Source organism: Camelina sativa, chromosome 3 (assembly GCF_030686135.1).
Source record: "Camelina sativa cultivar CO46 ecotype springtype chromosome 3, ASM3068613v1".
NCBI lineage: Eukaryota > Viridiplantae > Streptophyta > Magnoliopsida > Brassicales > Brassicaceae > Camelina > Camelina sativa.
In genome coordinates, this window is record NC_141882.1 from 10,579,470 (window position 1) to 10,605,573 (window position 26,104).

At 35.6% G+C, this 26,104-nt stretch overlaps 8 protein-coding genes across 13 annotated transcripts; 2 read left to right on the forward strand and 6 right to left on the reverse strand.

The window, feature by feature from the left end:
* Positions 1-27: 27 nt before the first annotated feature.
* Positions 28-1,293, reverse strand: LOC104776618 (uncharacterized). The gene has a single exon (XM_010500713.2). The coding sequence runs from the start codon at positions 1,291-1,293 to the stop codon at positions 274-276; it is 1,020 nt and encodes a 339-aa protein (XP_010499015.1). The 3' UTR covers positions 28-273.
* On the forward strand, positions 1,150-4,245 carry LOC104776619 (isopentenyl phosphate kinase). Its single transcript, XM_010500714.2, has 12 exons — positions 1,150-1,946; positions 2,145-2,375; positions 2,506-2,603; positions 2,686-2,728; positions 2,825-2,886; positions 2,968-3,024; positions 3,096-3,131; positions 3,218-3,295; positions 3,398-3,464; positions 3,545-3,607; positions 3,696-3,799; positions 3,901-4,245. Exons 1-12 carry the CDS (start codon positions 1,889-1,891, stop codon positions 3,994-3,996), a joined length of 993 nt encoding a protein of 330 aa, XP_010499016.1. The 5' UTR covers positions 1,150-1,888; the 3' UTR covers positions 3,997-4,245.
* Positions 4,246-4,515: 270 nt separating this feature from the next.
* Positions 4,516-6,061, reverse strand: LOC104776620 (eukaryotic translation initiation factor 5A-2). The gene is made up of 5 exons (XM_010500715.3): positions 5,832-6,061; positions 5,349-5,471; positions 5,203-5,259; positions 5,028-5,102; positions 4,516-4,903 (listed from the first exon to the last, which is right to left on the reverse strand). The coding sequence occupies exons 1-5, from the start codon at positions 5,949-5,951 to the stop codon at positions 4,799-4,801; spliced, it is 480 nt and encodes a 159-aa protein (XP_010499017.1). The 5' UTR covers positions 5,952-6,061; the 3' UTR covers positions 4,516-4,798.
* A 6,448-nt stretch (positions 6,062-12,509) lies between these two features.
* LOC104776621 (uncharacterized) lies at positions 12,510-16,922 on the forward strand. 5 transcript variants are annotated; one of them, XM_010500717.3, is made up of 4 exons: positions 12,510-13,003; positions 13,581-13,752; positions 13,864-14,467; positions 14,748-16,922. In XM_010500717.3, the coding sequence occupies exons 2-4, from the start codon at positions 13,654-13,656 to the stop codon at positions 16,673-16,675; spliced, it is 2,631 nt and encodes an 876-aa protein (XP_010499019.2). In that variant the 5' UTR covers positions 12,510-13,003; positions 13,581-13,653; the 3' UTR covers positions 16,676-16,922. The 5 variants fall into 5 exon arrangements, with proteins under 5 accessions (XP_010499019.2, XP_010499020.2, XP_087358292.1 ...); XM_010500718.3 differs by having other exon boundaries at positions 12,599-13,003; positions 13,584-13,752; XM_087502166.1 differs by having other exon boundaries at positions 12,599-13,003; positions 13,587-13,752.
* A 315-nt stretch (positions 16,923-17,237) lies between these two features.
* LOC104776622 (uncharacterized) lies at positions 17,238-19,991 on the reverse strand. Its single transcript, XM_010500719.3, has 2 exons — positions 18,908-19,991; positions 17,238-18,811 (listed from the first exon to the last, which is right to left on the reverse strand). Exon 2 carries the CDS (start codon positions 18,809-18,811, stop codon positions 17,405-17,407), a length of 1,407 nt encoding a protein of 468 aa, XP_010499021.1. The 5' UTR covers positions 18,908-19,991; the 3' UTR covers positions 17,238-17,404.
* A 77-nt stretch (positions 19,992-20,068) lies between these two features.
* LOC104776624 (CLAVATA3/ESR (CLE)-related protein 9-like) lies at positions 20,069-21,145 on the reverse strand. 2 transcript variants are annotated; one of them, XM_087502198.1, is made up of 2 exons: positions 21,013-21,145; positions 20,477-20,966 (listed from the first exon to the last, which is right to left on the reverse strand). In XM_087502198.1, exons 1-2 carry the CDS (start codon positions 21,143-21,145, stop codon positions 20,593-20,595), a joined length of 507 nt encoding a protein of 168 aa, XP_087358324.1. In that variant the 3' UTR covers positions 20,477-20,592. The 2 variants fall into 2 exon arrangements, with proteins under 2 accessions (XP_010499022.1, XP_087358324.1); XM_010500720.3 differs by having other exon boundaries at positions 20,069-21,078.
* Positions 21,146-21,985: 840 nt separating this feature from the next.
* Positions 21,986-23,035, reverse strand: LOC104778869 (uncharacterized). Its single transcript, XM_010503285.2, has one exon. It carries the CDS (start codon positions 23,033-23,035, stop codon positions 21,986-21,988), a length of 1,050 nt encoding a protein of 349 aa, XP_010501587.2.
* A 579-nt stretch (positions 23,036-23,614) lies between these two features.
* Positions 23,615-25,496, reverse strand: LOC104776625 (uncharacterized). Its single transcript, XM_010500721.2, has 2 exons — positions 25,228-25,496; positions 23,615-25,136 (listed from the first exon to the last, which is right to left on the reverse strand). The coding sequence occupies exon 2, from the start codon at positions 25,115-25,117 to the stop codon at positions 23,843-23,845; it is 1,275 nt and encodes a 424-aa protein (XP_010499023.2). The 5' UTR covers positions 25,118-25,136; positions 25,228-25,496; the 3' UTR covers positions 23,615-23,842.
* Positions 25,497-26,104: the final 608 nt, after the last annotated feature.

Genomic DNA, 26,104 nt, shown 5'->3' on the forward strand with positions numbered 1-26,104 from the left:
TATCAAGTACACAAAACATATATACTGTACTACGAACAAACTTGAGATGCTATAATCATCAAACCATGTAAACATACATAGTAATCATTAATCACACATAACAAAACCTTAAAAATGCATCAAATTTTATTGGTGATGAAAGCAAAAAAAAATGTTCCAAGTGAAACCCCATTGATATACATCTTCTTATCTTCTTCAACTAATACGTCTCCATGTTCATTCGCGGATTATGATCCATAAACACACAACAAATCTTTGAACAGCCTTAAACCATTACTCTGTATCAACAACCGCTATGGTGTCCATGATTGGCTGAGTTTCACCACCTCTAGAAGCTTCCATACTATAATAAACTCGGCAGCTGAAATAGAACACTGCACTCATCATCGAATCTATAAGTGTCACAAACGAATACATCAACACCAACAGAGGACCTTCCCATAACCTCGAAGACCCATCTCCATAACTCACTTTCTTCACTCTGTGATCAAACAACCCTTCCACAAACGCCAATCCTAAAGTCGACCCAAGGAACATCAACAAACCAACCTGTATCTGCCCTTTGATCAGATCACTAGCTCTCACCAACGCTCCTACCCCTGAAACATCTTCCAAAACCGAGATCACAACCGCCGTGTTGCAGATGATAATCGCGTTTGCGAATACTACAGAGAATGCTAAACCAACTAAGATGGCTCCATAGACACTGAAATCTGGAGAGAAGCCGAGAACAAAGAAGGAACTGCAGATTGCTACAAGAAGAACGCAGAAGAAAGTGAAGCAACCAACAATCAGAATGCAAATCCAAAGGTAAGTGTACACAACTCGTTTCCATATCTTATTCAAAGCAACCAAGAACTTGCTAATCTCGGCTTTTTCCCTCGAGTAAGTACAATCCACTGAGTAAACCACAGCTGCTTTAGATAAGAGAGACACAGTGATGAACAAAGGGAAACACATTGCTGACGAAACAGAGGTTTCAGCGAACTTTTGACAAGAGTGTTTGACAAAAGGCTGCAAAGGAAGACCACTTGACTTTGCCACTAAGAGAAGCTTCACTGTGAGTTTGTTCACTAACGATTGATCAACTAAAAAGTTGGGTAAAAGCAAAGCAGAGACAGGACAGATCAAAGCAGCAGTAGTGATCATGAAAGCGCCTAGATTGTATCGGAGGATTCGAACGGATTCTCTAAGGATCTCTAATGCATTTGAAGAGTGAAACTGCTTGTGACTGTATGATTTTAGCTCTGGTTTCCGCAAAACACCTACGAGATTTGTTGTTTCCGTCTCCATTATGCGAGAGTGAAGTGAGTTTCAGTTGAGGTCGAGATTATATACCATAAATCTTGATTCAGAAGCAGCGATTCGAAGCAAAGATTCGATCTTTCAGACAACCCAGAAACCAAAATTGGATCTTAGGCTTCTTTAGCAGAGTAAAAAAAACTAAAAAAGACGAATCTTGGAATGGGATCTCGATGATGTTGTCTACGTTCCTACAAAAATTTTGTAATAGAGAATGGTTTCTCTAAAAAAGAAAAATGAAAATGAAAGATTACTAATTTTGTCGGTGGCCCAAGTGAACGTGCTTTTGTCCCCTCCAGTGAAGATAACCCAAACGGAGACGACGTAATCAGTCTTCTTCTTCATCGCGAAGTTGAAGCTAAACCGCTCATTCAACAGGAATCCGAAAAACAGTGAACCGTAAACCCGGTTTGGAAATAGTGATTTGATTTGATCAATTGAGTTAGGCCCAATATTAGCCCTTAATGGGCTTTTCGAGAGAGAGAAGAGAGAGAATTTTTCCGGTGAAAGTACGATGAAGTTTGAGTTAAAGAGTGGAAAGTGACACGCCGTTGACCACTAAAGACGAGAGCTTTTGAGAGATACAATGGAGCTGAATCTTCAAGAGAGTGGAAGGAGATCAATTCGATGCATTGTCAAACTTGGTTTGTCTTTTGATCCCAATTGCTTCAACGATTCTTACATCGCATTTTTAGTTGTTCTGTCTTACGGGGTTGATTCTAATTTGATTTTTCCAATCCCGACAATGAGGAAGGACCCTAAAGATCTCTCCTTTATTATTATCCCATCAATCTTACCTGTGTAGACTTTGTAACAGCACAATTTCGTAAATGATTTGATAGGAGGTGCGGCGATTACTTGCAAAAACGAGCTGGAGAAGATTCACGATGAGAATCTGGAGATCGTGGCGTGTCAGTTACGTCAGGCTATGATGGAAGGTTCAGCTCCGAGCAAGTTTATTGGAATGGACTGGAGCAAGAGACATGGAAGCTCTGAGATTGCTTGTGATGTGGATGTCTTGGGGGATCAGGAGTCTTCTGAGTTTAGCAAATTTGTTGTGGTTCACGGCGCAGGTTAGTTGTTTACTTGTTGGACATTGGTTCATCTATGCTTGAATCTTATAATGAAGGATCAAATAACATCTTTAATTAGTTCTTACAGATCATTGACCTTCCTTGTGTTGTTATTGATCTGTGTCATTAGGTTCATTTGGGCACTTTCAGGCCAGTAGATCCGGAGTTCACAAAGGAGGGCTTGAGAAACCTATTGTCAAAGCTGGTTTCGTTGCTACTCGTATATCTGTGAGACTCTCTGCAAAGCTAATGCTCTTACTTGAGCTAGTCTTGAGTTGTTTTGATAGTTACTCTTTCCACTCCTTTGCAGGTCACAAATCTTAATCTTGAAATTGTAAGAGCACTTGCCCGAGGTACCTCTAAAAGTTTATTCTCTATTTCTCCTCTGAAACTATGTTTGCTGAGAGGAAAAGATGAATTTTGATGCTAAAGTTTATGCTTTCTTGCAGAGGGGATTCCTACTATAGGCATGTCTCCATTTGCATGTGGTTGGTCAACCTCCAAAAGAGATGTAAGAATCAACTGAACTTCTTTACCTTTACATATTACCTGATCTGAAGCTTGGTTGATTCAATTCTAATGATTTCATTAGGTGGCTTCTGCGGATCTATCAATCGTAGCTAAAACAATAGATTCAGGATTTGTCCCTGTAAGTTTTGAATCCAGTTACGTAGATGTTTCCTAAAGTCATTCGACCATAATTTTGGCTGTTCTGGCCAGGTTCTCCATGGAGATGCAGTGCTAGACAATATACTGGTAATATGCTCTCCCGGGATACAAAATATCGTCTAGGTTCTTGTCCTTTCAGAATTTGATCTGCTGAAAATTCTTGTCCTCAACAGGGCTGCACCATATTGAGTGGTGATGTTATCATCCGTCATCTTGCAGATCATTTGAAGCCAGAATACGTTGTCTTCCTCGTATCCTTTTCATATATTATAAAACGCAAATTTGCTTTTTCTTAATTTGTGTTTACTCTCCCTTTTATATATTTTTTGTTATCTAACTAACTCCTTACAAAGACAGACGTACTAGGTGTCTACAATCGACCACCTTCAGAGCCTGACGCTGTGCTCTTGAAAGAGATCTGTTAGTAATTTAGTTCCAAAGTTTTGCTGATCATTTTAAATGATTTTGCAACTCTTGGCCTTATCTAACTGTTCATGCAGCTGTTGGACAAGATGGAAGCTGGAAGGTTGTGAATCCAGTATTGGAGCACACAGACAAGAAAGGTAAAAGATAAAAGAACCAATATTGTAAATCTATGCAATAAGTTAGAGGTTTTAGTTGAAACTTGACTAAATCTTTGGAATTAAACAGTTGACTACTCTGTTGCTGTCCACGATACAACCGGTGGAATGGAAACAAAGATATCAGAAGCTGCTATGATTGCAAAACTTGGAATCGATGTCTACATTGTGAAGGTAGATAAAAGACATCTTTTGCCTTTAACTAAATTATCTCTCTTAGACAAAGATGGAGCTTTAAACCACCATTACGCTTTCTCTTTATATCTCCTAAACAGGCTGCCACCACACATTCACAGAGAGCGCTCAGCGGCGATTTGAGAGACAATGTTCCTGAAGATTGGCTCGGCACTATAATCAGATTCTCAAAGTAGCATTATCTCCAACACAAATACTAATTCCAGCTTTTCAAGAAAGAAAACATTTGACCTTGTTCTTGGTAATGGTGTTTTTGTGTTTTCTATTACAACACTTCGTGCATTGACGACAATATTTCTTGTATGTCACAACCAATTAATCTTGATTGTTCTAGAAGTTTGTAACTTTTGGCAACTTACTCTGTAGTTTAAAAGTAATCGAACACTTTTCCTACATAGAAATTGTAAATAAAATGTATTTAACTCTTCCTTGTGCACAGATTAAGAAGATGAGCACAAACTAACTTCATAGGAAAGAATAAAATGTATTTAACTCTTCCTTTCTGCACAGATTAAGATGAGCACAAACTAACTTCACAGGAAAGGACCAAGAATTCACGGGTTCAGTTAAAGCAACAAAGACGTAGTGAAACTGTTCTTGACCAATTTGAAGACGGACTGCAGAGAGATAATAACAAGTATTGGGTAACAAAACTTAAGAGAACAAACATAACAAAAAAAAAACAAAGTAGAAAGTGTTTAAGAATAACATCTGATAGGAAACTTTCAATGTTTCAACACAAACTTTTCAACAATCCAAAATTAAGAATAACATCTGATAGGAAACTTTCAATGTTTCAACACAAACTTTTCAACAATCCAAAACCAATAGATAGTGGTTGTCTTGAAACAAGAAACAGACACATGGTCTAAATTAGGAAAAAGAAAAAAAGCATCCTTTGTTCTTATAACACTGACATTTGTTTGTCAAACTGGTAATAATATTATCCTCCTCAGTGAAAAGAGAATGATACTTTGTTTACTTGCCACCACCAACTTCCTTGACGGCACAGATCTGCTCCTCTCCCATGGAAGACATGACAGACACCACAACATCCTTACCCTCCTCAAATCCACTCCTCATCTACATATATACAAAACCCCACAATAGTTTTTCAATATCACAAATCCAAAGGCGAACGAACACAAGTGATGTGTGTGTGTGTGTGTGAGAGAGAGAGAGAGAGCAAGTATGAAAAGAAAATAACCTGAGCGGCAAGAGCATCATCGGTGGGAAGCTTGAGGTCATCCTTAGTGCCACCACTGTCGGTCAAAAGGCTAACCTGTAATCCGAACAAACACAAAATTTAAAACAAGCCCAGGGAGTAAACAAAGCTAAAGTGATATAGAGGAAAGGGAGTATGAAATGAAGAGAAGACATACAAAGCCATCCTCAGAGATATCAATCAACTGGTAATCGACACGGTTCACATGGGGAACCTGACCAAAATAAATAAAAAAACAAATCATGAATCAGATCATGCATAAAGAGATCTTATGAATTATAAACTGTGTGAGAGTCTTCTTACATCACAATTGTGGGAAGAGGGCACAATATCTTCAAGCTTCTTAGCGTTGAAGATATCAATAGCAACAAAGTGACATTTGGCGTGACCGTGCTTGCCAGTCTTGGAAGTCGAAACCTCAACAACCTAATATACATCATACATCAAAATCAAACACCGAATCAAAACCTTGTTCTCCATGGCTATCTTAGATCAAATCAATCACAATCACAATAACAAAAAGTCGTCTGATACTATTTTCTGATTTCAATCATTCCGCAAACATAACACGAATCTACAAAACCATCACCATAATTAAACTAAACACAGATCGCTCAAATTTTATCTAAGCGATCTGATAAACAAGCAACCGAAAGATAAAAAAAAAAGCAACGGAATCATTTCAAATCCGAGAACAGAACAAAATCAACGAAGCTATAGAGAACAAAATCAAAGATCTAGAATCAGAAAAGGGAGATCGGATGGAGTAAAACGAGAAAAAAGGACCTTGCAGGGACGGCCTTTGATGACGATGTGACCACCTTTACGGATGTTACCAGCTTGCTGAGGGTAGGTCTTGGAAGCTCCGGATTCGCTGGACTCGAAGTGGTGCTCGTCGTCAGACATGTTTTTTTTTCCACGGATTTGAGGAAGAAACAGAGAAGAGTTTCGTAGAAGAAGAAGAAGAAGAAGAAGGAGATTATGAGAGGATGAGAAGAAGATGAAAAAAACCTAACAAGGAGAAGTCAGCCAAAGTGATGTCGATTTTTTTATATAGAGGCAGAGAGGAGAGGCGAGGAAGGGAGACCTTTCTAGGGTTACTGTGTTATTATCCTCTTTCTCAGCCGTTCGATTAGAATATTCTCACCCGTTCAGATTTACTCTAAAATTTATCCTTTTTTTCCTTCTTTCTGTTGTTGCATCGCATGCTTTCCACGCGGCCCCACTTTAGCTTGCGGCGTCTAATTTCTCATTTTATTCTTCTTTTTTTTTCTCATCAAAAAAAAAAAAAGGGAAAAAATACAACTTTTCTTTTGCTCTAAAGGTCAGATTTAAAACATAAAATAAAAAAATTCTGCTCACTTGTAATTTTAATTAAGACTTCTGTATACTTGATGTGGATCTTCACTGCAAGACGTAAATAGGGTATCTCGGAATGCTGAATCAAAATACATATCAAAAGAGTTATCAGTATATATATATAGATACAACACGAGGAGAAGAAACGAGTTAATAGAAACATGAGCATGACAAAGTCATAGTTTGGACTTTGGGATGCCACAGCGGTGTGTATCTATATATTTGCCAAGAATGTCGATATACCAACATCAGCCAAAAACGAAAGTATCCAAGACTCTGATCATCCAAAACAGCAAAAGATAACCTCAACCTAATTACTAGCATCCGTATTCCATATACAAAATGTGAACTTAGAAACCTATATAGTTGCTCGAGAACACACAACTTTATAGAGGACAAGAAAAAGACGTAGAGACTTGTAATATACAATGCTAACAAATCTAAAGCTACTAGTCAAAAACAAAATATAAAGCTTTAACATGTGAAATATTATCATGAATTTTTTTTGTTCAAGTTGTTGAGATGAGTTAATAGTTGGCTTGCGCCTCTCTCCATGAGAGTACACAATGGATGTAATCGTACCAATAGTTCCAACATTTAAATCGTACTTCGTACCTAATAAAATTTTTATTCTAAGAATTGAATCATCGAATCCAATATTATTCATTTTCTAACCAAAATACAAGAATTCCATACTTTATTATTACCTTATCACAATTAATGAATAAAGTTCTCAAAATTCTCTGTAATCTCTAAAGACTAATGTTATCACTCAAAATTAATTATATCATTAGCCTTTGTTTGAAATTCTAGACTTAGCAAAGATCTTTCCACTTTGTGAAATCTCAGATATTTCTATATAATAAATTAATAATCAAGCAAAATCAAAATAATTGCACAACAAGCATTATTAAATATTAATACACGGCATTGATTTTTGAAAACCTCCACAAACATCTTGGATGGAAGGACCGAAGGAGTTTGCTAGTTGCTACCGGAAAATGGGCTAAGTGGGCCTGATCATTTACGGGCCATTATCTTTCCAGTGTTATTTCATACATACATTTAGAAAGGTTGTATTAGTATTAGCACATTATAAGAGACTCATGTTATTGTCAAAAAAAAAAAAAAAAAAAAAGACTCGTGCATTTCATCCCTTTCTTAGAGAACCAAAAACTTTCATAACTTCAATGTCTGTTTGAGGCTTTATACATATGTACTTGCTTTTACTGCTAAATATCATATTTCATCTTACTTTCGAGTTTGAAAGGCATGCCATGAGCTATAAATAGCGACTCTGAGGCTCTGAGCATTCTACTCTACTTTCACAAAAATTACATTTTACCTTCATTTATGGTATATAATATATTTTCCTCAAGAATGTTATTGTTTTTTTGGTTAATCCATATATACTTGATTGTTTCTATATGATACACCAATTTTTGAACTGTTGCAAAATAATCTCAATAAAAAAAATTCATAATTAAATAGGTGGAAATTATTATGACACGATTTAAGCAAAATGTAATTTTGTCATTATTTTGTTAAGTAGATAAAAATAGTGCGAAATCGTGTAAAATAGAAGTCATCTGTCAAATGATTACTAATGCAGTATAGAGAACATGGTGACATTTTGACCCTAAAGAAAAAGAGTATTGGGTGACATCAGGTAACATTTTGTGTTTTCATATTAAAAATAACATGCTATTTGAAAATAAATAATCATTTGGAGGCGACATTGTAATACTCCCCCATTTTTTTTTTTTTTTTTTGGCAAATAATTTCTTAAAATCATGTAGCAGGTAATTTTTGGAAATCTGAATTTTTTTTTGTTTAGAACTCTTTGTAACTCAAAGCCTAAATATCAGTGCCTTCACTTAAAACCTGTCACGTGTCAGGAGTCTACTCAGGACTAAAAAGAATGCTCTTTTTTTTTTTTTGGCTTCTCTGGGGATAGTGGCAGTTAATGTAATAATCTCAACAAAACAGCCTTTTTTAAATGGAATAATTTTATTTGAGTAAGAAAGAGATGATGATCAAACCAATCAGGGACGACCAGAAGCAACGTTTTCTCTAACAAATACTAATAAATCCTGAAGTCGTAATTATCTACAAAGGTCAGGGGTCCTTCGTACCTATAAAACCTCAAAGTTGGCTTACATGTGGGGGCCAATGGCTTTTAAATCGAACTAACATTTTAAAACAATTTATGCTTAATTTAGAAATTGATACGTATTGTTTTTATCATATATGCATATTTTTTTGGTTCTAATATGTCTTTTTATATAAAAAGAATAGCAAGCTTCTCATCTTACATTTTTTAGCGTTTGCTAATAATTATCTAAAATAAACTTATTTGCTTTGGGTTGAACTAGGTTTTTTTTTTGTTGAACATAGTTTATAAAGCTTAAATAGCCAAACACCAATAAAACATATATTAACCAACAAGAATAAGTGATATAGCAGAAAGCCAGAAACGAATCCACAAATAAATAAGCAAATTAGATTAATTTTTGTCCGATAATATCTTATGATTTGACTTTAGATGCTCACATTTATGTAAACCATTTATCAATATATTCTAAATTAATGTTTGCATTCAAATATACGAATATAGTTTATGATAAAATCCTATAATTGGATATTTAGAATTTTTGTTGTTTTTTTCTAAGATAACCGAACATTTAGTTGTTTGATATTTAGAATCTCAAAAGAAGAAGAAATCTTAGATAAAAAAAATCAATAAGAAAAAAAAAATTTAGTTGTAAATAGTTTAGTTAAACATAACACTCATTGTGACTGAAAAAAATAACACTCACTAAATGTTGTGTTTAAAATGATTTCTTAATTTAATAAGTAAACGTACTTTAAATTTAGGGAAAAAAATTCATACAAAATAATTTCAATCAAACAAAAATATTGCAAGTTCCTAATTACTTTTGATATTCAAAGTTTTGATTGATTGTAGTAGTAAAACTCAAAAAAAAAATTAGAACATTTCTTATAAATGAAATTAATACAACTAAAGTAAAATGTGTCTTGCCTACCTAAAAAAAAAGAGTAAAATGTGTCTTTGCATTATTGACATCTAAACATTTTTAAGGATAATATGTGTACAGATTTTGACTTTGAAATCCATACAAAACCATTTCAAAAAGTAAATTTAAAGTATGGGCTTGCAATTATTGGTTCAACTATCATTTTTTCTCAACATATTATGACTAATATATTCACAATTTAGCGGTAAGATAATAAATAGTGGTAAAATGGTGTAGTAAGACAAAATTGGTATTTTGACATATAATATGAAAATAAGGACAAAAAAAGACAAAATTGGTATTCTGACATATAATATGAAAATAAGGAAATGATAATAATTTACAGTAATTTGTGATTTTATTTATCTTGAAATCAATTTGATAATTATGAAGAGGATGTGTATACAATTAATTTTTTTCTCTAAAGGATTAAAAACAAATTAGTTATCATTTTTATTTAAAAAATTAAACTATACAAAGAGCTACAAAATCATACAAGTATTAAAATCTATAAATTTCATTTTTTTGACATATTAAAATATGATTAATTACATTAGACGTAATGATTTTAAAAATAAATAATAGTAGTATTTAATACTCCTAAAATTGATTTAGTGATGTGCACATAATTGAATCTTATGTATACAAATTTTCAAATTGTCAAATACCATATTTACTTCTTCTTTTTTTGCAATATACCATATTTACTTATAGTAACCACTTAATATACCATATTCACTACAAGCAACCACTTAATGTATATGGTAATATATGGTCTCATTATATTATTTTTATTTGAGTCACACTTGTATTCGGGTATATACAAAATTTTACTTAACACACTTAACATTTTAAAGTCAAATATCATTATATTATTTTTGGTAAATTTACCGAGTTTATCATCATAAGACAACATGTTACCTTACATTTGAATGAATTTGCATGCACTTATACATAATTCATTTCCTATAATACTTAAAATTCAAACTGTCAAAATATATTATTGACTCTTTTCCATGATGACTAAAGAGTGAATAAGGTAAATTTATGCACGACGACAAAAAACTTAGCATAAATAACCATATCTCAATTTTTTCAGGATCATTTAGACTCTTTTGGAGATGTCAACAACTTCAAACATCCTCACCACTTCCTCCATTTTCCGGTATCTTCTTTGTTATGGTGGAATGTTGGGTATGAAATTATGTCTAAAACAACTTTACAAAATGAAAAACTAATTAATACAAATGACCAATTAATAAGTCTCGTTTGTTAATTTATAATCGATAAAACAAAATGTATAACCGGATTAACCAATCATCTAGAGAATGGGGAACATGTTGGGTGTTCATTATGTAATAATTTAGTAATTTGTTATTCTACTTATCTCAGTTTAATAAATGAGAAGACGATGTGTATACAATTTATTTACTTATCCAAAGGATGTGTATACAATTTATATACTTATCCAAAAGATGTGTATACAGTTTATTTACTTATAGTTACATATTTCTTGCAATTTTAAACTATAAAATAACCACTTAATGCATATGGTAGTTTGTCGTCTCAATATATTATTTTGTATTTAAGTCAATTGGTAGAGGCATATATAACAAATTTTACCTAATACATTTAATTTTTTAAAATACAATATATATCTTAATGGTATAATGTATTTACTGAAATTTAAAATCATAAGACAAATCGTTACCTTATGTTTTAATTAATTTTGTATGCACATATACATAAAAAGCACAACTATTATATTCAAAATTATGTTTACTCTTAATTGCACATATATTGTAATTTAAAACAACAAGAAAATCCCAGTAATATACTGTCAAACTATCTTATATTATATTGTAGTCAACTTTTGTTTTTAATACAAGATTTCACATAAGTTTTTTTTCAAAAAAAAAACTCAATATCATATTGATTTTTAATTGCGTATTAACTGTAGTTTAAAAGTTGGAGAAAACCACTTGAATGCATACTACTCTATAATTACTTTGTTTTAGATTTTTTCTCAATTTTCAACATAAGCTAGCTTCAATCTTCTTCATCTTCTACTCACTTTTCGTCCCCGTCCTTGTCCTCTCCATCGTCATCTCCACTGTCCTTGTCTTCACCATCGTCATCCTCATCTCCATTGTCGTCCTTGTCATCTTCACCGTCCTTGTTACCCTCGTCGTCGTCGCGTGAGCATACATCACCCTCCCTTCCACCATCTTCAAAGGGGTGGGGCGATGTGGGTTAGCGTGAAATACAATATATGTTTTTAATATAGTGATGGATAATCATTTACGCTAAAGAGTCACTATATTAAAATCTGGTTTTCCGTTATTATTTTGATAGAGTTTATCACCTCCCCTCTTGTTGATGTATTAAAATCTGGTTTTGAGTATGTAGTGTATTGTCTTGTATTATTAATGGGGAAAAAAACAAATTTGCCATCATATTCATATATATATATTCAAAGTTTCAAATTCTGAATACCATTTTTTTTGTTGCAATTTTCAATTTCCAATAACAAAATAATTGTTTAGATGCATATAATTAATATTGTGTCATCTAATCATGTAATCTTGTATTTTTAGTCAAAGATTCATGTGCATATATATACAAAAATATTCAAACAAATTTAAATTCTCATTACCATATTTAGACATTTCTTGCAATTTCAAAGAACAAAATAACAGCTTAGATGTATATAATTAATACTATGTTATCTAATTAGCTGTATTGGTATATTAGTCAACTTTTAGAGGGCGTGTATACATGGAAGTTCATCAAAATGTTTTGAATTTTTAAAATTGTCAATACCATATTTGTTTTAAATGTCAGATTTGGTATTTACAGCACAAATTCAAAAGGGAAAAAAAAAAAGAGTCATAAGGTAATCCAATTAAATGCATGCATAAGAAAACAGAAAAAAATGTAAAAAAAAAATGATTAGATCATGAAAGAAAGAAAAAAAAAGGAAAGAAAAAAAAGCAGAGAAGACCGAGTGTTGACAAAATATCATGTCACTGTTATTAGAAGAAGAACCCACATTTAATATTATTTAGGAAACAAAAAAAACACCAAATCTGAGAGAAAATAGAAAAAATTAATAACAAAAAATATTATAAAAAGGGTCATATTCTTTTATATTTTACTTCATTCGTTAAAAAGAATCTGAGAGATAGAAAAAGCCACAGAGAGACACAAAGGAGAGAAATCAGATAGAGAGAGAAGAGTTGGCCCAGCGGATCGAAGAAGAAGAAGACGGCTTCTAAGCTTCTTCTTCTTCCATGGAGTTTTGATTTTTATTTGGCACACTCTCTCTCTTGTTTTTTTTTTTTTTTTTTTATAAAATTTTATCTGATTAAAAATTGTTCTGAGTGAATCTAGGAAGCACTTTTTATTCTCTTCGCTTTATTTTTATTATTATTATTATTATTATTTGTTTCATTTTTCGATAAATTGACGACGATTTAGGGGGGATAGAGAGATTTTTTTCTCTGTTCAAAATTGCGATCAGACGATGATGATGATGATGATGATGTGGGTCTGATTGAGGTATATAAATCTCTATCACCAGATTTTGTATATATATATATTTTTTCTTATATAAATATATATTTTTTTAATATATTAATGATTTGATTTGCCAATTTTAATTTTATTTGGTTCATGTTTGATGAAATTAGGTTTAGTCATTTGATGTCAGTTTGATCCTTAATCTTATATTAGCTTCTGTTTCTGATTTTATATAAATGGTTCGTACTTTGATTTTTTTTTTTTTTTTTGTTAACCTCGTAATTGTATTTTTTATTTATCTGTGGATTTGGTTGCGTGTAATCTGGTTTATTTTCTTTCATTGATGATTATTCCATTAGATTGCACACAGCTTCCTATAATTGCAGTAGAATCTTTGCTTTTAGATTCGACAAATTAAATTTTGATCATCATCTCATCATTTACCTCGTAATTGTTCTGTGATTGTGTTTTTAATAAGGTTTTTTGATTCATAATTAAAAAGCTGCTGCAAGACTTGTGTTGTTGTTTTAGTTGGAATTGAAACAAAACTGTGAGTCCACCACACATGAGAGAGATCTCAGTGAAGCTTTTTATTTTATTTTATTTGATGATATAGTAGCAGTGTGGTCAGTTTTACTTTTACTTGTGGAGGAGATGCAAATCTGCGATATCAGACGGGTTTGTTCGCAATGAGAGATGCGGCCGAGGGTTCATCATCATACCCAAAATACGAGAAAGATTTCTTGAAACAAACGATACTTGAACACGAGGCTGTTTTTAAGAATCAGGTAAAAGTCAATCTTCTGTGATGCTTCTTAATACTCAATATGGTTCATTTAACTGACAACCCGATGTTCATGTTTTTAGCGGTCTTGTTGTTGTTTTGTATTTTGTTGTAGGTGCATGAACTCCATCGTTTGTATAGTGTACAAAGGAATTTAGTGGATGAAGTAAAAGGAAAGAACTTGAATGAAGATATGAACGTCACTGATCATACATCTGTTAATGCAACTAAAAGGATGTTACCCTCTGGGTTTCTCTTACCAAACTCTACTACATATGGAGAAGGAAGCAGCTCTCAAGCTTGCAACGGTCGTTTGCTAAATGGGGTTAGCTCAAAAGATGGGGGAGACGGGTTACAGGTTAGAGAATCGAAAGTCAGGAGAAGAATGATTGATCTTCAACTCCCAGCCGATGAGTATCTTGATACTGATGAAACTACTAGTGGTACTGGTGAGAATGCTACTATCTGCCATCCATTCCTGCAGTCAAAATCAGCAAGAGGGGAGGCTTCTCATCCTAGCTATCCTTCAGGATCTCGCTTGGATGTGAAGTACGTGAATGGCTTAGCTGACTTGAATGAGCCACTCAAATGGCAAGGTTCAGAACCTTTTGCTCCGTCAAGGGATATGTATTCTCATTATGGAAGAAACAATGCTGATGTTCGGGGTCAGTGGTTGGAGAAAAACCATAGTCAAAATGGATGGATGGTCCGTCAAGCAGGTGAGATTTTCTTAATAAGTTGCTAGTTACATGCTCTTCACTTATATTTGATTCCTCTATAATCTTTGAAATGAATCAATGATGTGAAACTGGGGTGCAAGTTTTCTTGTGTGTGTCTCGCTGCTCTATATGTCTTATTAGCGGAAACATATGTCCCAATAGATTCTTATTATGCATGGCTCATAGTATGGTTTTGAATTTTGTGCTGATTCAGTAATATTTTACCATTTTTGTATGTCTTCTATTTAATTGTTTTCATGTGGCTGTGTGTTAATAATAGGGCACGATAGAAGCACTCAGAGAGATCAGTTGCATCTGCCTTCCCATTCTGGACAAGTGTTTTCTAACAATGCATTTCAACCTCAGCGCTATTCTACAACTGATCATAGCAAGGTGAAATTCTCCGGGGAAAGAGCATATCGTGAGCTTGAAGTTCGCTCAAAGACTCCTCAAGTTTCTTACGATAGCTACGTGGAATCAAGTGTGGCATCGAATGGTCCAAGATTACACAATGACTACCGCCCTGACTTTGTCAGACCATGGACCCATTGGTCTTCTTCATGGGAGAACCCTATGAGCAGCAGCTCACATCACAAGTCTTACCCAGTTCAAACAAATCCCTTCATGAATTTCGACACACATGCAAGAGCAGATTCGAGTTTGGGGACGAGAAGCCGCGTTTCTAATGGGCTTTATCAAGGGTTATCTTCAGGTTCTAAGCAGTCTATCTTCAATTTCCCATCAACCGGCTTTAAACCAAATGCTTCTCTAGGCGAGGTAGCGAAGAGCCAGAGTTTTGAAAGCCTTCAAGGGCCAAGAAAGCAGGAATCCTCAGCTGGGTTGCCCTGGCTAAAACCGAAGCCAACTTACAATAGTGGAATATCCAATGGCTGCTTTGATTTGAATGCTTCGACAAATCAATTCATGGATGGAACTGAGACTGGGGGCAGCCTGACTACCGTTTTTCCTCAGAAGGGTTTGCGGTCTGCTTCATACCATAATAATCCGAACATGGGAAGAGTTGAAATGATCAAGTCTCAGAGTAGTACAAAAAATATTGGGGGTCCAATCTTTGAGAAGCAATTTATTTGCAAGCAGGAGCATATGCCCCTTATCTCTCATTCCTCGTGTATTGCTGATCAACACAAGGAAGTGAATCACTTGGTAAAGCGAGACCTCAATATCAACATGCCATGGGATGCCTCGGTTTCTGTTGACCAGCGTGGTGCTAAAGCCGTTTGTGTAGACAAGAAAGAAGGGAGCAAAGCTGCCAATATCAGACACTACATTGATCTGAATTCATGTGCTAGTGAGGATGATGCAGATGCCGGCTTGCGTTCCAGTCTGAGAGTGAAAAAAAAAGGAAGAACTTGGATAGATTTGGAAGCTCCCCCTACTCTCGACAGTGAAGAAGAAGGAGATAGCTCGCAGGAGAAAACAAAAGAAGAAACTTGGGGATTGATGCAAGGCCAAGACAGAAATTCTATGAATGAACTCATCAAGGTAGCAGCAGAAGCAATAGTTGCCATCTCATTGTCTGATCACCAACGCCATCCCGATGACGCAGCTTCCTCTTCGACTGATCCGGCTGCGAAAAGCCGGCTCTCTTGGTTTGCAGACATAATCACTTCTTGCGATGATGAGTTAGAAAGAAAGGGTGATGGTTCTCCAGAAGCCACAGACTTTGAAGGTTACCGGGAAGAATATTCTTCTGGGGAGATTGATTACTTTGAAGCCATGACCCTGAATATACAGGAGATGAAGGAAGAAGAGTACATGCCAGAGCCATTAATCCCTGCGCATCTGAAATTGAAACTCGAAGGGACAGGTATCAACCGGCCTAGAAGAGGACAAGCAAGACGTGGAAGACCAAAGCGGGATTTCCAGAGGGATATTCTCCCCGGACTCTCTTCTCTATCAAGGCACGAAATAACTGAAGACATGCAAATGTTTGGGGAGCTTATGAAAACCACAGATTTCACCTGGAATTCTGGATTGGCTGCTCGAAGGAACTCAAAAAGAAAACGACTGGTCACTAACATAAGCCAAGCTCCAGTTTGCCAGTCAACGGCGCAGCCAATGGATGAGAGCGTATCAGTGGTGGGACTCGAAGAAGGGAAGCTCACAGGATGGGGACAAGCAACAAGAAGACCGAGGAGACAAAGGTGCCCTCCTGCAGGTAATCCCGCAACCGTGATGTTAACATGATAGTTTCAGGAAATAATCGGAATTTGCCAAACTTTAAAACTCTATAGAGGGGGTATAAAACAGAGAGATTATAACAATCATTTTTATACAGTAGACTGATGTTGTTAAATTGGTCGCACCTATTGTTTTGGGTGATTTGTGTCTTTTTTTTTTTTTGTATATCTTTGTCTTCTGTAAGATGGACGAAACATGATATGCTTTGTATTATAGCCTGGTTGGTTATAAAACAGATAGATTTCTTTCTTAATTGTTGTCACTGTTTAAACGGAGCCAAGTATCATAACGCTTCTCCAATTTAAACTTAGCCAGCCCAAAACATGATTTGATTCTATATACGTCACATCAATTTAATCTAGGTCACAACACTTAATTGGTTGCGTGTTACATATGTTATCTACACCAAATTAGATCAAAGGAGGGTCCATACATATGTTTTACGATAGTTTTGTTTTGTCTGCAAGAATCACTTAAAAGAAAGAAACTTTATAAGGAACACTTTTGCCAAGAGTTTCTTCTTAGAGGCCAATAAAATGTGGTCCTTCTTAGAGGTTCACTTGCTCTATTTCAGTTGGATTATCATTGAACTCTGCCACAAAAGCACCAAGCTTTTATATGATTATGAACATATAAAAGAAGACTTTGATTTACCTTCGAAACCAAAAGCATTCTTGAATCTGAAACAGAAGAATAGATAAACAGAAAAGAAACAATGGAGAAACCAAAAATCAATCATTCATCAATAGGAGCAGGAAGATTGAGATCGATGAGTGTATGCATCTCATGAGCTACTTCGTGTTGAATCACCAAAGTCCTGTGTTCTTGATTCCCAATGAAATGTGATCTCTTGTGACCACCTAAAGCTTGTCCTGATTTAAACACCCTGAAGCAAATTGGGCACTCGTGACCTTTGCTTTTCTTCTTTACAGTACCACTTGCTTTCTTAACAATTGGGGACTTACTATGATGAATCTTGATAGTTCGGTTTGTGTCCGCACAAGAATCAGTATCCAACAAACTATGCTCACCACTGTCATAGACAGATTCGCTGAACTCGTACTTGATTTTCTTACGACCATAAGAAGGAAAGCCTCGTTTGCTTTTCCTCAGGTCATACTTTGAAGAAGAACGACCTGATCCTGATCCTCCTGACCCTGACCCTCCTTCCTTATACCATTCCTTTCTGAATCTGTTCATGTCCTTATCCTGTTTTGTTGGGGAGCTGTTGAACCCGGATCCAGATCCCATTACAGCCTTGTTATCAAACCCACTGTTCCTGGTGAACCCATCAACAGAAACATCTGAGTCCAACTTCTTTGGTCCATTCCTGAAGTAGCCAGAATCAGAATTATCTGAATCATAAAGAACACCACCATTATCCTCACCAGATCTCGTCTTGTTATCCACAACAAGTTTGTTCTTGTTACAGAACGCTTCAACATTGTTCACATTGAACATCTTAAGCAGTTCTCCTGAAGATGACTTAGTCTCAAGAACCACAGAGTTGTTGTCAGATGACTCAGGGAAAGAGTTCACCATCAAGTTATGTCCTTTCTTGAAACCAGAATCCATCGACAGCATCATCAGGGACAATGCCGTTTCCTTCTGCTCAGGCTCAATCTCAGAAGCATCAGAAAATGCTGAACTGAATTGGTTCATGATACCATTATCATCACCAACAACAAAAGCAGCTTTGTGGTGATGCTTCACAACAACCCTCTTGGATCTTCGTCTGATAGGAGAGGAAGAAGCCTCAGTATCAGATTGACTGTCCATGACAAGCTTCTCTCTCTCAGAGTGACAAGCCATGTGACCACAAAGAGCTTTAGAAGAAACAAAACCTTTACCACATTCTCTGCAACAAAGAAGCTGCTGCTGCTGCTGCTGATGTTTGAGAGCCATGATCTGTCTGTGATCCACAAACCTCTTGTTCTTTTTAGGATTCTCTCTGAGACCGTAACTAGATTGACCACCATTATCATCAACCATCTTGAGCTTATTAGACTCATCATCCTCATCATGAGAATCAACTGAGTTCTCGGTCATGTGAGTTCTGATGTGACCTCCAAGTGATTTCCCACAAGCAAACCTCTTGCTACAGAACTTGCAAACAAACTTCCTCTCTTTGAACTGTTCCATCTGATCAAACAAACAAAGATATATGATAAGCCTGCAGGATCATCATAAGAACAAGAAAAAAGTGAAATTAATGAGAGAAGCCACTAATATACATACCTCATGAAAATCTTGAAAGAAAGCTTCTTCAGATGCTAAGACAAGGAGGAGGAAGAGAATCAAGCAGAAAGCTTGATACTATTCCCAGAGAAGATGAGAGTTTGGGAGATGTAACAGTAGTCTTGTTAACTAGAGATCCTACCATCAAGCAAAAGAGGAACACAAAAACAGGAAACAAATAAAACAGACTTTGAAATTTCCTCAATATCTAAAGTTAGCAGATTTGCTTTCTTTTTGGGGTTGGGATTTATGATGAAGAGATTAAGTAATAATAATATGATTACAATTATATGCATAAAAATTTATCATCTAATTTTTCTTACATTAATAATTTAAAAAGAAAAAAAAAAAAGATTAGGAGAGAAATGAATGAGTGAAGACGTGACCATTGTCTTAGGCCGATTTCAGCTAAAGAGTGAGAAAGCTATACACGCTTTTATTTGTTAGTCTGTTTTTGGTATAAAAGCCAACCAAATTAAATATGTAAGACTGTAAGAGATTAATTAGCAAATTAATCCAAAATAAGAATTTTAAGATCCGATCCGATCCGATCCGACACTCTTTAGCTGCCTCAATCCATCATTTTGTTGCGATTAGACCGGTCCGGTCCAGAGATTCGAAAGTCCATATAAGTCTACAACCCCCCCAAAAAAAGTGATACTACTAGACAAAATACTCAATTTTTTTTTTAAAGTAGAAATGTACAAACAAAAGATCATAACTTTTTATGTTTCACAATTTTCTTCTTGGTTTTTATTTGGTTTACACAATATGTTCATCATCATCTTAAAACGTGTAAATTTTTTTTTCTTTGTCCATCTACAACTCATACACGCACATTTAAATCAACTGAGGCTCCTACGATACGAACTAGTAATACACACTTTGCAATAAATATTAAAATTAGAATTGTACAATTTAAAATTAGTAATTTTGTTGGTTAAATTGGATAATAACACGGTGCCAACATTAGTGAAAGTAACTAGACATACAAAATCTGGTTGGCAAAAAATAGAAATAGTTTAGAAAATAGGAAATCGCAATTCACAAGTTACATAAGATAAAAAAATAAAAATCCATATGTTTGCTGACTTATACTAGTGTGACCTATTGACAGAGACAAGCGAAATAAATACCTTTACAGTGAGATATAACACGAGAGAGAGAAGAGCTTGCATATGCATATGCACCCCATTATTCATAGATAGACCAATGGAAACTTCAGAGTTACATAAATACAACTCCCAAATTAATGGAACTCATGCTTTCTCCACTTCTCTTCTCTCCCAACCATACTATAACTCTTTTTTTCTTTCTTCCACAACTTGCTTTCAAAATTATAATTTAATTATTTTCTCATCAGAAAGACCTTTCCAAAAATACATACTATTTCCAAGATTGTTTCCACACTCTCAACAAAGCCCAAAAACAAGCGTGGAAATAGTAACAATATCTCCTCATAACGTAGGACTCCTCTCCATTACAAGATCAAAGAGATTAGAATCAAGAAAAGATCCGCAAAGAAGATCAAGAAAAAATCTATGAAAACACACATATATGATCTCTCTCTTGAACATAAAGTCCAAGAAACGTCAAAAAAATGTGTTAATTAGAAAGAAATGAAAGAAGATGTAACAAGGGTCTCTGTATATATGTATTATGTATAGAAACTTGAGGATAGGGTTTTAGTTGTGAAGCGGGTTTGGACCGGAGGGAACAAGTCTTTTGTCGACGCCGTACCTTGGGTCGATCTCTGGCGGAGGAGGAGAAAGAATTGGCTGCTTCCGACTGCTGCGGTGGATTCTCTGAAGCTCAATGCACATAGAACGCGCGTACGGACGAGTAAAGGAGTCGCACGAACCGTGAGGAGTCACGTAGTATGGGTGGTGAACCCTAGGGACGAATCGGTGGGTTCGGTAACGGTAGCTACTTGATGTTATGTTTCCTTCGGCGACTGTTGCAGCAGAAGCGGTGGAGGTTTTGAGAAGTAAAGAGACGAAAAGAAGAAGGATCAAGATCGGACGGTGCTTATGAGTCGTCGTTTTCGTCATTCTTTGGTTTCCAAGAGAGAGCGAGAGAGAGAGAGAGAGAGAGAAAGAGAGAGAGAGAGAGAGAGAGAGAGAAAGTGAGAAGTGTGTTGTTCTTGGAGAAGGAAAAGTTTAAAAACTTGAGAGAGGGAAGAAAAATTTGGTGGATATACAAAAATTGGGATTTAAATGCAACACAGAAGATGCACATGAATCGATGTTATGACGGTTTGATTTAGTAAATGAGAGGGCAAAACTGGTTATACACAAATGTGGGTCACCTTTGCTTAGTTTCGTTTTCATAGACATAAATACCAACCCGTGAAACTTTATAGTATACATTTCCATCGATTTATTTCACTTTTTGTAGGCTGTAGCTTTTTACAATACGTACAAACTCATGGGTCTACTACGTATTTTACATGAAATGTGTAGACAAGAACCTTCGTACAAGAGAAGTAACAAGAGAACGCTTTTTTTAGTTGTTTCGTGAGTCTCAAGCTATCTATAGAGAATCCATCACAAAGTATTATAATATAGTAAAAATACCACATTTGGTGTCTACGAATGTTTTGGGTTCTCCATTTGTTTATTTTGCTCCTCCTCCTGTCAGTTGAATCAACATCTTAAAATTGAACACATGAACACAATTCTTTTGCTATTACGTTGCTGTTGAAATCAAAACAACATCATTAAAAATGGCTCTTGTCTTGACTTTGGCCTTATAGGTGAAAGCTGGAAAACGAAAATAGAAAACTTAAAGGTGACAGCTAACTTTGAAGACAAGAAGAATGAATCTCTCAGTAGGAAACAAGAAAGGTCTCTAGAAAGCTGAAGATACATCAACACTTGAATTCCTAAAGAAAAGAAGTGGCTCTAGCTATGTGATAAGCATCTATTACATGAACAAATCAAAAAACGTTTTGATCTACCTTTCAAAACTTAAGCAACTTATAAAAGTCTGGAGCAAGCAAACAAACAAAAAGAGGGTATGAAATGAAACACCAGAGAGAACAAGAAACCGGGATGAGTTCTAGTTTCAGGTTTCGATTCATTCATCATCAGTATCTGAATATTCAACAAGCCTGAGATCGATTTTGTTAGGCATTTCAGCTACTTGGTTGTGTTCTCGGTTCCCAGTGTAATGTGATCTCACGTGACAATCTAAAGCTTCGACTGATTTGAACACCTTGGAGCAAATTGGGCACTCATGACTTTTGCTTTCCTTCTCTTCACCACCTGCTTTCTCAACCACTGGAGATTTGCTATCTCTGAACCTATGAATCTTGCTTTTTGTGTCTTCACGTGAATCAGTTTCATACTTTGATCCTCCCTCATCACCATTCCTGAACCTGTTCATAGAGTTGTTCAATCCAGATCCAAATCCAGTGTTCCTACGAGATCCGTCAACAGAGATGTCTGCGTCAGAATCAGAGCCATCTGAACCATAGAGAATAACACCTTCAGCAGATCTCAACTGGTCATCGTCTGCAACTTTATCTTTCTCTGAAACTTGACTCTTCACATAAGAGATCGTTATAAGCTTCTTTCCTGAAGATGACTTAGTCTTAACAACCTCAAAGTCGTCCTCATGCATAGAGTTCATCACAAAGTTATGTCTTTCCTCGTAACTAGAATATTCTTCCGACTTTATCATCATGAAAGTATAAGCCGCCACACTAACATCTTGGCCTATATCAGAACCAAAAGACAAGATCTCATTACTAAAAGATTCTGAATCTGATGATCTTCTCATCACTCTGTTGGACCTTTTCCTCGTAGTCTCAGAGTCAGTATCAGATTGGCTATCTAGCAAAATCGCATCTCGCTCACTGTGACAAGCCATGTGATCTTCAAGAGCTTTCAAAGAAACGAACTTTTTGCGACATATCGTGCAATCTTGTTGTTGTTGTTGTTGTTTCTGCTTCTCTCTCTGACGACCCACCAAGCTCTTCTTCTTGTTGCCATTGTAACGATCTGAATCAACTGAATCCTTCTTGTTCGAATAATGGATCCTAATGTGACCTCCGCGTCCTTGCGCAGAAGCAAACGCCCTGTTACAGAACATGCACACAAACTTCTTCTCTTCCCCTTCATCCATATCTTCTCTTTGACAAAATGATCAAACACAAAACAAGCAAGAATCAAGAAAAAGAGGTTTCTTTACGAAACTTTTTCAAAAGAACCCATTAGTTGTAAAAAGTTCATACTGAATGGGAGTGCCTCAAATCAAAATCAATGCTTGCACAAACCGAAAAAACTGTAAAATTCCCCCAAATGCTACAAGAGAACGTGTTTTTGAGTTGTTTCGTGAGTCTCAAGCTATCTCTTGGGTCTTTACTTCGCTTCAATGGGGTGAGGCCATAAACAGGCCCAACAAGAGTCTTATCTGATTCCCTAACTATTAGTTAAAATACCAAAATTGGTCTTTAAAAATGTTTTGGGTTTTCTATTTATTTATTTTGTTTCTTTCCTCCTTTTTCAGTTGAATCAATATCTTAAATTAAACACAATTTTTTTGTTGTTGTTGTTGTTTTTAAAATCAAAAACATCATCATAAGTGTGAATAGGTGTTATCTTGTAGCATTTGGTGTGAAAGCTGGAAAAAATTGAAAACTTTAAGGTGACAGCTTTTCTTTTGTAGACAAGAAGAATGAAGCTCTCAGTAAGAAACAGGAAAGGTCCCTAGAAAGCTGAAGATAATATACATCCAACACTTGAATTCATAAAAGCAAAGAATTGGCTCTAACTGATGAATAGCTTTATATGAACAAATCAAAAAATACTTCTTGATCTAGCTATCTTACAAACCTTGAGCAATTTTTAAAATGTGGAGCAAGAGAAACAAGCTAAAAAAGAGGGGAAACAAACACCTGAGAGAACATTATAAGCCTGATGAGTTCTAGTTTCAGGTTCTCTGATTCCATTGATCAATATCTGAAGCAGGAACATTGAGATTAATTTGGTTACGGATTTCAGATACTTGGTTGTGTTCTTGATTCTCATAAGAATGTGATCTCTTGTGACCACCTAAAGCTTGGCCTGATTTGAACACCCTGAAGCAAATTGGGCACTCGTGACTTGTCTTCTTTTCACCACATGCTTTCTTTACCACTGGAGATTTACTATCTCTGTACCTATGAATCTTACTGTTTGTGTCTGCACATAAATCAGTTTCATAAGAACACAAGTCCTTTTTGCTTTTGCTCAGCTCATACAGTGATCCTTTCTTATCACTATTCCTGAACCTGTGCAATGTGTTGATGAATTCAGATCCAAATCCAGTGTTCCTAAGAGATCCCTCAACTGAAATGTCCGAGTCCGACTTCTTTGGACCATTCATGAAGTAATCAGAATCAGAGCCATCTGAATCACAGAGACTAACACCGTTATCATTAGCATATCTCAACTGATCATCTGTCTCTATAACTTGACTCTTCACATTTAAGTTCTTTAGCTCCTCTCCTGAAGATGACTTGGTCTCAACAATCCCAGAGTTGTTTTCAGATGACTCACCCAGAGAGTTCATCACCAAGTTACGTCTTTTCTTGAAACTAGAACCTCTCGACAACACCATCAACAAATAAGCCCCCTCTCCAACTTCTTGGTCTATATCAGAATCAAAAGACAAGCTCCCATTACTAAAAGATTCTGAATTTGATCTTCTCATCACTCTCTTGGACCTTTTAAGAGCTGAGGAAGTCTCAGAGTCAGTATCAGATTGGCTATCGATCAACATCTTCTCTCCCTCAGAGTGACAAGCCATGTGAGCGCTAATAGCTTTCAAAGAAGCAAACCCTTTATCACATATCTTGCAAAAAAACTGTTGTTTATGTTTATGAGCCATCACCCTCCTAGACCTTTTCCTCAAAGGAGCTGAGGAAGTCTCAGACTCATCAGTATCAGATTGGCTATCCTGCAACATCTTCTCTCCCTCACAGTGACAAACCATGTGAGCTCTAAGAGCTTTCAAAGAAACAAACTTTTTACGACATCTCCTGCAACAAACTTGTTGCTTCTCTCTCTGATCCACCAACCTCTTCTTCTTGACGCGATTGAAACGATCTGAATCAACTGAATTCTCGTTCGAGTGGATCCTAATGTGACCACCGAGTGCTTTCCCAGAAGGAAACGTCTTGTAACAGAACTTACACACAAACTTCTTCTCTTTCCCTTCATCCATATCTTCTTCTCTTAGACAACTGATCAAACACAAAACAAGAAAGAATTACAAAAAGGCTTTTTCTCAAAAGAACCCATCTTTTTCTAAAATCCTGAATGAGCGAGCTTTACCTCAAATCAATATCTCTGAACAACTAATGCTGCACAAACCGACAAAAACTGTAAAATCCCCCCCCCCCCCCCCCCCCCCCCAAATGCTACAGAGAAAAAAGAGAGAAAGAAGCAGCAAGTTTGATTCTTTCTTTGTCAACAGAATTAGGGATGTGACAGTTTAGTACAAGATCCGACCTTCAAGCTAAGATAACAGGGGAGAAGCTTTTTTTTTTGTGTAATTTCCACTGTAGTATCCTCTCTTTAAAGTTTTGATTTTTATTTTGTTTGTTTGGGAGGAAAAAAGAAAAAAAAAGAAAAAGAGAAGTGTTGTTGCTAACACGAGTAATCAAAAGGTCAGCTGCATTTTTGGATCTATTCCTTCCTACTCAACAAACAAAAAACACTATCTTCTTCTCTTTTCTTTCTCTCTCTCCATCTCTCCCGGTATGTGTGTGTGTGTGCTGTTCAATTCATGCATGGAATCAAAACAAAAGATATGAAAATAAAGGAGAGAAGAAGCTATTGAACGGTCTAGATCTGTTTATAATTAACCCCATTCCTCATATTTCAAAAAGATCACACATTTACGGTAAAGTTTCAATTTTTTTTTGGCTATCAAAGATTTTTTTCCTTATTGAATTAATTTTGTAGATTGTTGAATTGAACTGGAACAATCTCTTATTCGGGTTAGCAGTGGGTATAACAAACCATGGGGCCAAACATACGAGACTTCTCGACGTCCAAACAAACACACCTCACACAAGTCACAACAAAGCCTTTTAAACGTTGTCCATGAGAGAACCATAATTGGCTCTCTGCCCACATATTCTCCTATTCTAAAGCAACAAACTTTGGCATTGAATTTTGTGATGTTTGTTTCCTTTTTTTGTGTTTA

Bases quoted from the DNA above. Each gene is read 5' to 3' on its own strand.
- LOC104776624 (XM_087502198.1), bottom strand. From the start codon at position 21,145: ATGTGCATCTTCTGTGTTGCATTTAAATCCCAATTTTTGTATATCCAC. The intron at 20,967-21,012 runs TCTCTCTCTTTC...TCTCTCTTGGAA, and splicing joins TTTCTCTCTCTCTCTCTCTC to ACCAAAGAATGACGAAAACG.
- LOC104776625 (XM_010500721.2), bottom strand. From the start codon at position 25,117: ATGGATGAAGGGAAAGAGAAGAAGTTTGTGTGTAAGTTCTGTTACAAG.
- LOC104776621 (XM_010500717.3), top strand. From the start codon at position 13,654: ATGAGAGATGCGGCCGAGGGTTCATCATCATACCCAAAATACGAGAAA. The intron at 13,753-13,863 runs GTAAAAGTCAAT...ATTTTGTTGTAG, and splicing joins AGGCTGTTTTTAAGAATCAG to GTGCATGAACTCCATCGTTT. The intron at 14,468-14,747 runs GTGAGATTTTCT...TGTTAATAATAG, and splicing joins ATGGATGGTCCGTCAAGCAG to GGCACGATAGAAGCACTCAG.
- LOC104776622 (XM_010500719.3), bottom strand. From the start codon at position 18,811: ATGGAACAGTTCAAAGAGAGGAAGTTTGTTTGCAAGTTCTGTAGCAAG.
- LOC104776619 (XM_010500714.2), top strand. From the start codon at position 1,889: ATGGAGCTGAATCTTCAAGAGAGTGGAAGGAGATCAATTCGATGCATT. The intron at 2,376-2,505 runs GTTAGTTGTTTA...CTGTGTCATTAG, and splicing joins TGTTGTGGTTCACGGCGCAG to GTTCATTTGGGCACTTTCAG. The intron at 2,604-2,685 runs GTGAGACTCTCT...ACTCCTTTGCAG, and splicing joins TCGTTGCTACTCGTATATCT to GTCACAAATCTTAATCTTGA.
- LOC104776620 (XM_010500715.3), bottom strand. From the start codon at position 5,951: ATGTCTGACGACGAGCACCACTTCGAGTCCAGCGAATCCGGAGCTTCC. The intron at 5,472-5,831 runs GTCCTTTTTTCT...GATGTATATTAG, and splicing joins TCAAAGGCCGTCCCTGCAAG to GTTGTTGAGGTTTCGACTTC. The intron at 5,260-5,348 runs GTAAGAAGACTC...TATTTTGGTCAG, and splicing joins CCTCTTCCCACAATTGTGAT to GTTCCCCATGTGAACCGTGT.
- LOC104778869 (XM_010503285.2), bottom strand. From the start codon at position 23,035: ATGGATGAAGGGGAAGAGAAGAAGTTTGTGTGCATGTTCTGTAACAGG.
- LOC104776618 (XM_010500713.2), bottom strand. From the start codon at position 1,293: ATGGAGACGGAAACAACAAATCTCGTAGGTGTTTTGCGGAAACCAGAG.